General features: G+C 35.6%; 1 protein-coding gene across 4 annotated transcripts in view; it reads left to right on the forward strand.

Moving 5' to 3' along the window:
- LOC106883675 (calnexin) overlaps positions 1-9444 on the forward strand; it is a 99019-nt gene extending 89575 nt beyond the window's left edge. For all 4 annotated transcript variants that reach the window (XM_089361613.1, XM_089361611.1, XM_089361612.1 and 1 more), the window contains exon 22: positions 8038-9444. In XM_089361613.1, coding sequence (XP_089217739.1) covers positions 8038-8062 — 25 coding nt within the window. In that variant the 3' untranslated portion in view covers positions 8063-9444. The remainder of the gene's footprint in view (positions 1-8037) is intronic.
- The last annotated feature ends 6513 nt before the right edge of the window (positions 9445-15957 follow it).

The raw sequence follows: 15957 nt of genomic DNA on the forward strand, positions 1-15957 counted from the left end.
TGCATAGCCTTCAACCGTGTACATCACTCATCCAGGGCTTAATAACATAAGCTTTTTGTTACCAACCTGCCTAGAACTGCTCAAGATAACCTATTCATATTTAAATGAAAATTTTAGAATGGATCTTGTTAGTACATGTAAGCACATGATCTCACTGAGTTATAGTGTCTGACATTATTTGACATGCTGAGTTCTGTGAATTTTTGGAGGTTTTTTTCTACATCTATTTTCTGAAAGTTTTTACTACTGATAAAAACTAGATACCAGTTTCATGTTCTCAAGTAGCAAATCAGAATTTGAAAGATTTTAGAAGACATGGAGAAATCCAGCAAAATATAAAGTGAACATAAAAACCATGTGGTGTGTGATGAATCTAGTATTTTGATTTTTAAAAGTGAAACCAGCCATTTCGTCAGCTCTGATAATGATTTTAAAAAAAGAAGAATTTGTACTTGAATGAAATGAAACTTTGAAAACTGCTTCTCTTAATGATTTTCAGAAGAGGTTGGACCTAGTCACAGTCTTTCCACAGAAACAAAACCGATGGGGTTTTTTTAACCGCTTCTTAGTTTGAATTAACAAATGTTATACTAAATTCATGATTATTTTAGAATTTTATTGAAACACATAAGGGTGTATTTTGGTTAGCAATATAGTGACAAAAGGGTTAGTTGTAGACCCTGTGGAAAGATGTGAGGTGGTGAGGTATGACCTTTATTATCACTCCTAAAAAACAATTCACAGTTATTGAAAACATTGTGCATCACTCTGGAGACGTTAGAATGATCTGCATATTACTGTGTTATTTTTCTTGTTAGACTGTTGGTGTTAATCAAAGTTTTTCTGATCGGAGAAGAATCAAAGCATGCCATGCTTTTGAGATTATAACCACTTAGCAGAGATCAAATAGTTTTCCTTTATCTTTGCTAAAATGAATTGGCCTCTTAGTACATTTGACTTGTATAGAACGTTCTCATGCACAGGAGTTCTGGTAGTCCACTGTAGCATCTTAAGTTCTTCAGCAATTGTCCTCATTGATTTTCTGGAATGATCATCAGTAATGTTTTTAACCCATTGGATGAATTGTTGTGTTTTTATTTTGTGTCTGAATGTTATGGGCTTTTTTTTTAAACATTCCCCTTTGATACAGTTGAAACATTCTCACCAGAAGCTTCCAATTCCATCTGATCTTTGTTTGGAAAAGATCTTGCAACATTCAGAAAGTTGGCAATTTCTAAACTACTGCATTCCATACATAGCACCGATGACTGCGTGTGTTTTCATTTCTTGTTTCATTTCATTGGCCTTTATCTGTCAAGGAGGTCTGAAAGAAATAAAATCTTTTAATTAGTTTGAATAGAATAATATACTGATAATTAAATGTCCTTGAATAGCCCTCATATCCTATATTTCATATCATTTTCTCTTCATCTTAATATGTTTTCTATAGTGTCTAGGGAGAGTCATTATGCCAATATTATTAACACTCACTGGTTCAATTTCACTCCTTTATTATTAGTCAATTGGTTAAATATCCAACTAATTGATTGTTTGTTTACTTTGGTTAAACAGTAAGTCATTTGTTTTGTTTTTATTTGTCAAAGCTCTTTCATTGCTATTTGAAACTTTTTCAGTGACTTTTGACTTAGTTTATTCAGAGGCTGTGTTTGTCTACCTGAGACCTTGTTTCGTGCAAGTGTGCACATGTGCTAGCATATGTATATGTGATTGAATGTATTTTTCTGTGTATTCGTATGTATTATGTATCTGCATACTTCTGCTTCTTTGTGCGTGTGTGCCTGAGTGTGTCTATTCATATGAGTTTGTGTATGTATGTGTGCCTGCATATGTCTGTATGTATGGTCATGTGTTTCTTTCTTCTGTATGTGTGTGTGTCCATACTACCTATGTACCTACCTATCTATGTAATTAACTAACTAACTAACAATCTATATAACTGATCTAACCACCTAAAACGTATCTGCCTACCTGCTTGACTGCCTACTTATGAGTGTACCTATGTATGTATACTGTGTGGGTGGTATCTGTGGCATTGGGGGTATCCCTACCTTTGTGTATTTCTTATTTCGTATGAGTAATGTTTCATTTATGAGGGTGTACTCTTGTATTTGTCTTAGTGATAGGGCCTTCGGGTGTTTGGACAAAATGTGGATGTCATTTTGGCCCAGTGTGCTGCCATGTTGGTCTTTGGCATGTTGATAGAGCATGGACAACTGTTTCTTGTCATTATACTCTCTCTGGTGCTCCGCTGTGTTTCTGTCCTTACAAACTTCTTCCATGCACCTTATTCTGTAGACTACATTCTTAGTTTTACAAGTAATATTGGAGTTAAACTTTCATACTACACAGTTCTCATTAGTGCATGTGATATTTTCGAAGCTGTACATCCTACATAATTGTGATCTGATGGAGCTCCTTGGCTTCTCAATGACCTTAATGTTGAGTTTGGTGTCCTTCAGAGCTTTCCTAAGTCTGCGGGCTAATTCTTCATGAGGTGTGGCCTCCACAAACATCACTCCTTGATATTTATCAGCCCTGTACCATGTGTTCACTCTCTTTGCTTTGTCACAAATCCTCTGTGTATTCCAATCTTTACACAGGCATCATTACGTATGATGTCGTCTAATTTCTTACTCGAATCCTATCTTTCTGGTCATATCCAGATAATTGCATGTTGTGCATGAAGTTCTGTACATGTCTCCTTGTTTCACTGGGTTCACATAGGGGGGATACATTATTCATTACTCTAAGTCTAAATTAGTATGCTAATTTTCATATCGTGTGACAAAGCTGAGTTCTTGTGAACAACATATTTAGAAGCTATGGATTTCATGTAATAGTGGAGGAGCTGTACTCTGTTGTTTATCTCTAACCAAAGTTCAGTATCAAGGATCGAATGTCTATTGTTAGGGTGCCTAGTTGGGTAATCTATAGTTACCTTGATACTTTGCCGGATGGAATTAGCTATATGCTGGATGCTTGCCATCATGCTCCTCTTGGTTTCCTTGGTAGTCATGGGGTTATCATCATCATCATTTAACATCTGTATTTAACAACATGGGTTGTTTGACTGGAGCTGATGAGCCAGAGAGCTGCACCAGGTTCCAGTCCGATTTGACATGGTTTCTACAGCTGGATGTCCTTCCTAACACCATAACACCAACCACTCCAGGAGTGTAATGGGTGCTTTTATGTGTCACTGGCAACAATCATGATTATGATTCATAGGTGGGTGCCATTTACATGGGACCGGCAATGACGGTGGCTAGATGCACAGGTGCCATTTACATGGCACTGCCAATGACCATGAGTCCCAGGTGCCAATTTACATAACACCATTGATGACAAATAAAAGAGTACATCCTTGTAAATGAAACATTACCCATACTAAATAGGAAATATACATAGAAGGTAGGAATACACCAATGTCACATATCATCCACACAGTACGTGCACATAGGTACATTTGTGAAGTAGGTAAATAGGTAGGTAGATAGGTAAGTAGATGGGTTTTACATGGTTAGGTCAGTTATATAGATTGTTAGTTACTTAGTCAGTTATGTAGGTAGCTAGATAGGTAGGAAGATAGGCAAGTTAATAGGTAGATAAATAAGGTATGTATGTATGAAGGAAGGTAGGTATATAGGTAGTACAGACATGCACACACACAAAAACATATATAGGCACTCATGCATATACACAAACTCATGCGTAGATACACTTAAGCATGCACACACAAGGAAGCAGAAGTATGCATACACACGCGCACACAACAAAGTTGCAAGTAGCAACGAAAGAGCTTTGACAAACAAAACAAATCACTTATTGTTTAACAAAATTAAACAATCAATCGAGTTAGCTGGATATTTAACCATTTGACTAATATCAGGTCATCCCATAAGTTCTGTCCGATTTTACCTTTTTTAAAATTGAATGAAATTTAATAGTATTTTAGAATGTTTATGAAACAAAGTTACCATTTGTTTCATAGTTTACAGAATCATTTGGGGGACATAATTTTCACAAGCCAGGAGGAGGTCGAAACTGACATTTCAGAGTTCTTCGCTTTGAAACCAAAAGAATTTTACATTGATGGGATTAAAAAGCTCGTAAATAGATGGAAGGAAGTCATAGATAATCAGGGAAAGTACATTGATGATTAAATTTCAATTAAATATAACATTTGATCGCTTGTTTTCTTTATTCAAAATTCAGACAGAACTTATGGGATGACCTGATAATAAAGGAGTGGAACTGAATCAGTGCATGTGTTAATAACACTGGTCAACATAATTTTTGGTGCCAAGAAACAAAACACATTTTTTAGTTAATTTGATGGTCCTGATTCTGAAAATGACCTTAGTTTTTCATGGTTAGCTACTGTTTTTGCTGTACTGAAATTGTTCATTTTTGGAATAAAGATCAATTTACGATCTTGGCTGATCGCAAAATTTAGTTCAAAAAGGTAGTAGAAACCCATGAATTTTCAAGTAGGCTGAGCAATTTACATCAGCCACCTGAAATAATTTTTTAAGAAAAAAGTGTTTTTGAGTCGAAACTTTTAAAATAGAAGTACAGAATTTTTCCAATTTATTGCCAAAATTTTAATTAACTGATAAACTTTTTCAGTAATAGACTAGTAAACCTGATAATTAAGGTGACATCAAAAAAATGAAACCCTAAAATCTTTTGTTTGATATTCATAAATTTATCCCATCTTCCTTTCAATATGGAAGAAAACCAAGCACATTAAGAGCTTTTGTTTTCACAGTTGGAAAAAAAAAACTCCAACTAAAGACATTTGAACATCTTGAAAATGGTTTCACCATAACATCTGCCCTCCATGCGGGATTACAAAGATACAAAGTAGAATCAGCGTAAAGACTCTTTCCATCTCTTGCTATTGGCAGTTTTATGAGTCTTTCAATGGGACATTAGGAAAGATCAAATTAGCTAAATGTGAACATGCAAAGTGTAATGTAAATGCTCAACCAACTTGTGTTATTTTTTAATCATAGAGGTAGACATCAAATAACATGGCTTCAACGAGAAAATGCAAAAATGATCCCAACTTATTTTGCTATATATGCGGCGAGTTCACACCAAAAGCCAACAGTAAACCCGATATCTAACTTTTACAAGAAAGCCTATCGTGCTTACTTTTACATCGAGCTTGGTGGTCAGGACAAATCATGGGCCCTTCACATTGTTTGCCAGACATGTTTGGAACACATGAGACAGTGGACTCCAGGTACCCGAAAATCGCTGAGATTCGCTGTTCCTATGATCTGACGTGAGCCAAAGAACCACTCTGACAAATGTTACTTCTGCTCAGTCAGTGTTGTGGGACTGAACCAAAAGAAACGCAGTTCTATCGACTATCCCAGTCTTCATTCCGCTATTCAGCCAGTACTGCATTCAGATGATTTGCCAATCCCAGTTTTTCATAAAAATTTGTTGAAACTTGTTGAAAGTGACATGTCTGATACTGATGTAAATGAGCGATACAGAGAAAAGGATCCTGACTATGTTCCCGAAACCGTGCCAGAGCCGTTTAACCAAAATGAGCTGAATGATTTGGTTCGAGACTTAAATCTAAGCAAAGAATCAGCAGAACTTTTGGCCTCTAGGCTCAATGAAAAATACATGTTAGCAAAAGGCACAAAGGTAACATTCTATCAAAATAGGGATGCCGAATTTGTACCAATCTTTAATGAGAACATGGATCTTGTTCATTGCAATGACATTGAGAGCGTTCTTTGACTAAGCGTCCACAAATATGATCCTAATAAATGGAGATTGTTCATTGATAGTTCAAAATGTGTTTTGCTCCATAATACCAACATGTATGCGCCAATACCTACAGGTCATACAACAACACTGAAAAAAAAACATGATGCCATCAAGCAGGTTCTGGAACAGATTGACTATACCAAACATAAATGGGTGTTGTGTGTTGATTTGAAAATGGTAAATTTCCTGCTTGGTCAACAAAGTGGCTACACGAACTTCCCATATTTTTTGTGTATGTGGGAGAGTAGAGCAAAAGAGGGGCATTGGAAAAGGAAAGAGAGTTGAAGGCCAGTGAAAAGAGTGTTATTAGTGCAGCGCTAGTTCCCTCCTTTGCATATCAAATTGGGATTAATGAAACAGTATGTAAAATCACTCAACAAAGAAAGTAAATGTTTTGAGTCTATATGTAAATCGTTTCCAGGACTTAGCACTGAAAAACTCAAAGCAGGAGTGTTTGGTGGTCCTGATATCAGGAAACTTACTAAGGATGATGAATTTAATTCAATGAATGACTTGGAATTACGTGTTTGGACATCATTTGTTGACGTGATGAAAAGCTGTTGAAAAGTCTTCAGGACATAGGCGCTAATATGAGTATTAAGGTTCATTTTTTTACATAGCCATCTAGATAAATTTCTGGATAATTGTGGCGATGTGAGTGATGAGCAAGGAGAAAGATATCCATCAGGATACCAAAATGGAAGAGCGCTACCAGAGACGGTGAGACAATCAAATGATAGCTGACTACTGCTGGAGTATCAAAAGGGACTTAAATAACATTGAATATGGCAATCAAGAAAGAGAAAATTTTTACCATAGTTCTTATGTTCACGAAGGTTTTATTTCTGCTGTTAGTTTATTTAACGATTTGATGAAAATACTTGTTGGTCTTGGTATATTCAATTGTGTTATTTTTAAAGACTTAGGGTCTGATTGTTATTGCAAAAGTAGTATTTCTCAATAAGCAGACCAATATTTGTTGGTTTAAATATGAATTGAGAGGTTTCTACAATTTTACTTTAAAAAATATTGCCATTGATCAATATCAAATATACAGAAAACAAATGCAAAAAATGCTTTTTTCTCCAAAAATGAGGCATTTCTGTACAGCAAAAACTAGCTAACCAAGAAAAAGTAAGGTCATTTTCAGATTCAGCACCCTCAAATTAGCTAAAAAAGATGTTTGGTGTCTCAACACCATTTCAAAAAATTTTTTTTTGTTGACCAGACAACAAAATTTGTTTCAACCTATGAATTCACATAAAGAATTGTGCCGACCAGATACAAAAATAGTTTTCTATATATTTGGATTATATTAACATCTATTTTTTTAATAGAATAGAAATTTTTAAGAGATTTTTTTTTGTCTCTAAATGTGTATTGAAAAGGAATGATTCCATGGTCACCACAGGCATGTAAAACATGCATACATATATTATTACATTCAGCTTTGTTTTATTTCTTAATAGTATTATATACTATAAGCATTTTAAGTTTGCCTTTTCCATGCTAGTGTAGATGAGATGAGTCACCTCTGATGCTGGATGATCTCAAACTACTTGATAGCCTGGACTGGGTACATTTTATGCCACTAACACTAGTTAGATAGTTTGTAGTAGGTTTAACAAGTCACCTCTACCTTGTATCGAGTTACTGCTTTCTTTGACAACTTGCCTGTATGTAGCTTGCAGTTAGTGTCTCTTCTGGTGGGAGTGCATGGTAGAGCTAGGGAAGTTACATTGGTGGTTTGAAGTGGTTGAGAGTAAAGCTCTCCATCGTGCAAGGTGAAAAAGTTGATATCTGTCAAAGGAACTTATTGTCAAATGGCAGCTGAGCCCAGTTTGTTCAAGTTCAGTGGTGGGAAATTGGAGAGATGATATATTGACCAGTTATGGTCATCATTGATGTTTGAAGCCTTAGAAAATATCAATCATAATGAGATATGGGAGTGGATAAATTTTGTAAATAATGATGAAATATATTATAATGATAATTTTTTATCTAAATGAAGAATCAGTTCTCATTCTGAATGAATGGCTACAATGTAATTGTTCAGTAGTATCTGTCAGTGTGTTTTAATCGTTACCATGACTACTTGTGAAACTTTATGTTAATGGACATTTGGACTCTATTAACATACCAATTTTAATGAAATGACAATTTTCTTAACAAAATTTCAGTATTCTCCAATTGTTTTTGTTTTTCTTTTATTTTCTTTTGTAGAAGACGGCGTTCAAGAAAAGATTAACATGTAGCAAAAGTATTTTCATTTCCATCCAGCCATCAACTTAAATGGAACTGAAATGGTACTTCAAAAATTGTAGCCACTTTCAGTTAAAAGAGCAATTCATTCGTGGTGTGAGTTAAAATAAAATTGATTGTATGTGTGCATGTATGTGTGTGTGTGTGTGTGCGTGTGTGTGTGTGTGTGTGTATATATATAAAATTCAACAAGAACAAGTCTTTTTCTAGATGGTCAACCCAATATTTCAAGTATATAAAAACAAAAAAAAATTAAATTACAAATTACAGTTAATCAACAGATTATTGTATGGGAAAACCAGGATGGGTTTTCTGTTGAAGCCTTCTGTTAGGCAGGTTTGGCGGGATTTCGTCATAATAGCAAAAATTCTAAGTTCTTTACTATTTCTACTAGCCATTTAATTTAAAACATATATACCAATGGCTTATATTACATACATACATGCGCATATACACACACATACAAATACATATATACATACAAAGACACCCACACATATATGAACACACACATGTGTGAATCTTTTTCACAAACTTATGAGTTTATTTTGAAAAAAAATGTGTTTATTATTTAGAAAAAATGGAAGGAGGCTCATTGTATTAATTTTTTTTTTTTTTTACTTAGAACTAGTGAAATAAAACTTACTTTCATTGTTTTAGATACAAGCCAAAACTATTAAGGCTGTCTAGATTTCAATCCTGGCTGAACTGCAACATTTTTCTGTATTTTCATGTTTTATTTTTATTAATTTTCCTTTTCTATTTTAATAATGGGTGTGTGTTAAATAAAAATTGAGAGAGAGAGAAGACACTTGTAGACACATTAACATGTATAAATACTCCATTAACCATAAAATCTTGGTGATTTTCAAGTTTTTTCCTCCCATTCCCATTTGCATGTGTTCATAAATGTTTGAGTACATGTTTATTTAGAAATGTGTGTGTGTATGCATTATATATTGTTTGTATTTTTGGCGTACAAAGTGAAGGGTACTCTATATTGTTGAAATAAGAACTAGACACATATTTTTAAGTTCACTGTCATCTATGAATTTTTCAGATGGCATGTTAATGAAGAAAGTGCTCTTCATTGAAATGTCAAGGAAGTCCTGTTGATACAAAACTTTAAATAATGGCACAATAGATATTCAACTTAAATATATTTTCAAAAATGAATATAACATTGTTTTGCAAGATTTAATGGAAAAATGCAAAATCTTCATTATAGCCATTGAAAAGTTTTTTTAGAGTCATAGTAAAACCTTCTCTGAATAATAGTTAGCATTATTGAGTTGTGAATATTTTTAATTTGTTGGCACTAGTTTTGTTATTTGTGATTATTTTCCAAATAAACCAACATAAACTTGACACTGTTTGTTTAAAAGATAAAGCCTGTGTGCATTCAACTTTTGAAAGACTTTTCGTGCTTGCTCTCCACTTTATTATAAACAGGTTCCATTACACCATACATTCATGGTTGGCAATCATGCAAAGACATCTAAAAAGGATCTTTAAAAAAAATCAACTTCAGCAAGAAAACCTAATGCAAACAAGCTGTTTTTTAATTTTATTATTTATATTTTCTTTATATAATGTATGAGAAAATTTAATGGTTATAGTTGTTAATTTGTTATTGATATTGTTGTTAATAATAGATGCAGAAAGACTGTCCAGAATTTCATTTTTTTTGTGTGTGTATATACGTGTGTGTGTGCGTGTGTGCGTGTGTGTGTATGTATGTATATATATATATATTAATATATATATACACACATACACGTACACACATTCATTCTTTCTATGAAATGTATTAAAATTCTTTCATCTGCTCTAAACAATGTATTTATTGTTTCTGATTTAGGCACAGAGCCAGTAATTCTCAGGGGAGGTGTTTAATCAATAACATCACTTCTAGTACTCCACCTCTGAGGGATGAAAGACAGAGTTGGCCTTTGTAGCGTCTGAGCTAAGAAAGTAAAGAACCAGAACAGTGCAAGATATTATTTTCTCAAAACGATTCTGCCTCTATGCCACTTTTATAAATTCTATTTAATAATCAAACTATATACAACCCCTACCACCACCACCACCACCACCACCAGTTTGAACCATCTGGGGTTGATGAACTTCTACTTTGCATCCAATAGTAGCAAACCACTGGTCTGCCCCTTTTATCCAGATGTTCTTCTCTCCAAGCCCTCTCAGAGCTTTGTAGAATGACCACCCGCTATTGGCCCACTTCTGTTGCCTTGCAATATGCTTTCAAGCCCTGCACTACCAGCTCCCGATATTTGGCATGCTTCATCCTTGTGTTCCTCTCAAAACACAGTTCCCACACCATCTCATGTTTGAGGGAATTTGAGAACACAATTGTTTCTGGGCAGAGTGTTGGTATGATGTGGTCTGGGAGCTATAACTGTTCCACATGATCCACTCTCAGCTGCCAGTCTGGGGCTGTTGAAAGTAAGTATGATGGTTGTTGATGTTTCAGTGAATTGGAATACTTTTTACCTCTGAGTAAAGTGATGGCCTCTTTCCTAGGATGGTATTTACTTGGCTATTGACATCACCTCCAAATCAGCTTTGAGCACCTGGTCATTTTGCCAGTGGTAATAGCCATTAACTAAGGCTCTAGTGCAGCTGCTGAAAGGACAGGCTGTTGTTTCACTACTGCCCTATGTATGAAGGTTTGTTGGACTTTTTATATATATATATATATATATATATATATATATATATATATATATATATATATATATATATATTTAATAACAGTTTGATTCAGCTGTATGCAATGTAAAGTTTTATAGGTTCATTCATTGACCCTAACTTGTCGGGCATGGTGGTCTGAACGCAGAAGATTCTAGGTGACTTCTGTATGTTGTACTGCTATTGGTCAAAATGAGTCATATGGTGTTACTAACGTAGTGTTATTGACACATGCAACAATTAGAAACTGAGTTCCTGGCCCATATGGTTAGGCGGGATGTTGATGGTGATTGCCTGTCTAGGAAGTGGAAGCGTCTGCAAATCATTGGTATGAGCATCTGACACATGTATGTACGAGGAGGTCCCCATAAGTAACTGGAAACATTCTCTGTGGGACAAAGCCCATTGTAGTTCAGACTTCTGCCGCTAGAAGCCAGATGCAACCCTCAGCATCAGTCTGCTGACTGGCATCATTGATTAGAGTCCAACTGCCATGTGGTGTATCTTTGTTTTGCAGTACTTCTCCCCTGTTCATCAATTTATGCGATCGTTGAAACGAAGGAACAGCGTGCTTTCATGAAATTCTGTTTTCTGCTAGGGAAAACGGTGGCCGAAACAGTTGTCATGCCTCAAACAGCTTACAAAGATGCTACCATGAGCAAAACGCAAGTTTACGAGTGATTTTCATGCTTTAGGAACGGTCAGGTGTTGCTTGATGACCAACCTCATTCAGAGCGACTGTTGAGCTCCTGAACGAATGAAAACATCACGAAAATTCATGAACTGATCTTGGAGGACCGTTGCTGAACAATTAATGAATTTGTTGATATGACTGGTGTATCCTGGAGCTCCTGCCAACAAATTTTGAGTCAAGAATTGCAAATCAAAAAAGGTGCAGCAAAATTTGTGCTTTGCTTATTCACAGAAGATCAAAACAGTCATGACTGACTGTGTGTCGTGAACTGAAAGAACAGTTAGGAGTTGATCCGGACCCTTTTTCAAAGGTCATCACTGGTGATGAAAGCTGGTATTATGGCTACAATCCGGAAACAAAGCAGCAATGAAGTCAATGGAAGCATTTGATGTCCCCATGCCCCAAAAAAGCACATCAAGTGAAGTCCAATGTCAAGATGATGCTGACTTGTTTCATCGATGCGAAAGGAATTGTCCACACAGAATTTATTCCTCCTGGTCAAACTGTTAATTAGACATTTTACTTAGCAGTTCTGAAGCATTTGCAAGACGTAGTGATACAAAAACACTCCGACCTGTGGCAAAGTGGAGAGCAGTGGTTTCATCATGACAACGTGCCTGTGCACACCACCTTGAGTGTGAGACAGTTTTTGACCAAAAATTACACGACCCTTCTCTATTCACCTGATCTTGCTCCTTGTGATTTTTTTGTTTCCCCAAATGAAAGAAAGTCCTTAAAGGAAAATGTTTTGCAGATGTGGAAGAGTTAAAGAAAAAAAATGACAAAGGTGTTAAAAGTATCACTTCACAAGAGTTCCAGGACTACTTTGAACAATGGAAAACACATCTGGACCAATGCATTGCTTCAGATGGAGAATACTTTGAAGGCAGTAGAAGTACAAACATGTAAAACAAAGTGAATAAAATATTGCAAAATTCCGATTTCTTTTGGGTACCCTCTTGTATGTATGCGTTTGTGGTGTGTGATACGTCTGGAGTGTACACATGAGACTGCATGTACTGATGTGTTATATTTATTGCCAAACATTGGTGAGAGCATTTTGAAGAGCGTAACCAGAATTATGATGGTGCTTGACAGAGGTGTGTGTGTATCATCATCATCGTCGTTTAACGTCTGCTTCCCATGCTAGCATGGGTTGGACGATTTCACTGAGGACTGGTGAACCAGATTGCTCCAATCTGATTTGGCAGTTTCTACAGCTGGATGCCCTATATATTCTTTTATTTGTTTTAGTCATTTGACTGCGGCCATGCTGGAGCACCACCTTTAGTGGAACAAATCGACCCTAGTACTTATTCTTTGTAAGCCTAATACTTATTCTAATGGTCTCTTTTGCTGAACTGTTAAGTTATGGGGATGCAAGCACATCAATGTTGGTTGTCAAGTGATGGTGGGTGGGGGACAAATTCACACACACACACACGTATACATATACAAGAGACTTCTTTCAGTTTCCATCTACCAAATCCATTCACAAGCCTATGGTCAGTCTGAGGCTATAGTAGAAGACACTTGCCCAAGGAGCCACGAGGTGGGGCTGAACCTGGAACCATGTGGTTGGGAAGCATGCTTCTTACCATGTAGTCACGCCTGTACCTACCTAAATATATAGATATATAGAGAGAGAGTTCAAATAAGCGGATAAAAAAGAAAAATGACAGATGTGAAAAAGTATATTAGTTTGGTGAAAGGAGAGAATTTAACGTTTCGAGCATAGCTCTTCATCAGAAAGGAGATGGGAAAATCCAAAGAAGGAGAAGAAATTGCCAACAGTACATGTAGTTACATTGCAACTGAATGATCTACTTGGGTAAGCTTGTTTATACAGGTGGGTGAGTATCTTACTCCTGTGTATGAGGTAGTCAGATTTATGATGGTCTATCCGGATTATTAGCTGCTCGAAGTTTACCTGTATAATGTACATATGGTGGCAACAATATGATAGCTCATTCTTCCTGTTGATAGAAAATATGCAGTCTTTCATGGAGGCACAGCTGGCAATTGTGAGTTCTGGGTGAATAGGGCGGAGGCCTATCAGTAATGTTCCATTCAATGTTGAGGTGGTTGTTCCAATGGTTGCAAAGTCTCCGGATAAAGCATAACAGGAAGTTAGAATTTTCCCTATCCCTACAACTGAGGGAGTGCATATGCTGTGTGTACCTTCCCTTGAAGTCGTCTGTCATATCCGTATCTTGTGTTACTGTAGACCACAGCTCTTGAAGGACAGGATCCACCCAGAGGGTAATTATTAGGGTTCTGGTAGTTATAGGTTAGGGGAGTATATGGGTGTGTTTGCATCTTTTGTGCCATGCAATGTTGTCGAAACAGAGTAGCTAACCTCAGCATTGTAAAAGTTGAAGAGCATGGGAAATGCTTCTTGGTCAACAACAGGAAACTCCAAGCTATGTTGGTGGAAATTTCAAGGTTAAAAGTAGGTTTTAGCCATATTTTATTTCTTTCTCTGGCTATCTTTGGAGGCAGAGGTGGGTGAGACTTCTCTATATGTTAACGTCTTGGTGAGTCCACTCCTCACTAATTCTTTGTTGTAATTAAGTGGAGCCTTGTTGAAGATCCCAGTCTGCAGGAAATTTAGAGATTGTTTTGCTAATTCCAGATAAGTTTCTGATTACAGGGAGAGCTTTTACAGTTTCCTTTATGGGTAGTACTTATCAGTTACCAGGTCTAGGGTTATGGCCAGGAAGTCAGCCTTTGTCAAGTTGGTAGAAACTGTTATGGTTAGACTGAATTCTTTGAAGATTGTTACGAAGTCCTTCCTGAACTTGTCCATAACATGACTATTCATATAGTTTGAGATTTCCAGGCTGGTGCATGTGCTTCCAAAAGTTATCCAAGATAACTCAATGAGATCAGTGAATTTGGTGCCTTCATAGCTTCCATAGGTACATTGAACTGTGAGTCACCTTTCTTAACTCTGTAAGAATGGTCATGAATCAAGACACTTTCTAGCATTTGTGATGATTCTGACATCAAGGTCACTGATGTTGGTGAATTGCCTGCTCATACCTAAATCCTTCAGAAGAAAGGATTTCAACATTACATGCTAGAAATAGACAATGTCAAACTGAATAAATCTGCTGGCTGTGCCCCAACATGGGCACAGCCTTTGGGCTGAAATGCACAAAATTATATATATGTTATAATTCAAGGGATGGTTATGATCCAGGCAATCACTTTATCAGCACATCATGTATGAACCTGGTTAGTGTAGTATTCTGATAACTGAAGGAAGGTTGATTATACTTCAATCAATTACAAAGGTGAACATGGTTTGATCCAATGGGCATTATATAAGTTATGTAATACATACATTATATGGAACTTATGCAGTAATATTGTTAATTCAAATTTGAAAGACAACCTAAGAAATAAACCTGCATGTCAACTCTATGCAAATAGACCAAATGTATATAATACTTCATCAACAAACCTCCTAACATTTGATATTTAAGTCAACGAACCAAAATCAAAATAACATTCAGTGAGAAATAAACAATTAGAATGAAAACAGATGAGTAATTTCTTTGCTAAGAACAACAGAACAGGTTACAAAATAAAGAATACCAGCAGTACCCATGGAAATTCCACAATAAATACAGAATTTTTTAGATGGTTGGAAGTTTATATATAGAACATTAAAATGAGTGTTTCTTATGATATTGTATATTCTGTCTTATTTTCATTAAAAAAAAAGTCTTTCCTTCCTGGAAAAGGCTGTGGTTGAGGGAGTATGACTTACCCAGTCTCTCAGAAGTTCATTTATAAATTTAAGAGTTTCACAATGATTACATAGAATATTCATGTCATCAATGTAATTTTCAACCATTTTTTAAATTCATTTCTTTTTTGATGTTCTCTCATTGTCATTTTCTATTCTGTCTTATCTATTGCAAACACTCACTTTCTCTTTGATTCATATTTTCCCTTCTACGCTATTGTTTCTGTGATTACACTAGTGATCCAACCCTCTGCTTCTCTTTACGTTGTTGCCTATGCTGTCTCATTCTGTTTCTTGTTAGCTTAAGTCATCTCTCATTCATATTTTATAAATGAATATCAATTTTCAAGTGAGCAAATAAGTAATTGCACTTATACTCCTGTATTGTGATAGGCAATATAAATTTAGTTCAATTAAAAAAAACACTTTTTATTATCCACTCACCCACCACCATTATAGTTTTCAGCAACAAAACTCAGTCTAAATTGTTTCATTTCAGTTCAGTTCAGCTGTTTGTTTATATCTACTTTTCCTACTGCACTGTACTTTGTACTTTGACAATACAAAGTTCAAATAACAAAATAAGATGAAAAAACAGAAACATCCACAGCTATTTTGCTTGGTTATTTCACTTTCATTGAAAAATCTATCTTTCTATTTATGATAAGTTTATTAGTATGTCTAATGTAAGCTTTCTTTTTTCCATATATCCATCAATGTG

This window comes from Octopus bimaculoides, chromosome 13 (genome assembly GCF_046866305.1).
Source record: "Octopus bimaculoides isolate indiv1 chromosome 13, ASM4686630v1, whole genome shotgun sequence".
Lineage (NCBI taxonomy): Eukaryota > Metazoa > Mollusca > Cephalopoda > Octopoda > Octopodidae > Octopus > Octopus bimaculoides.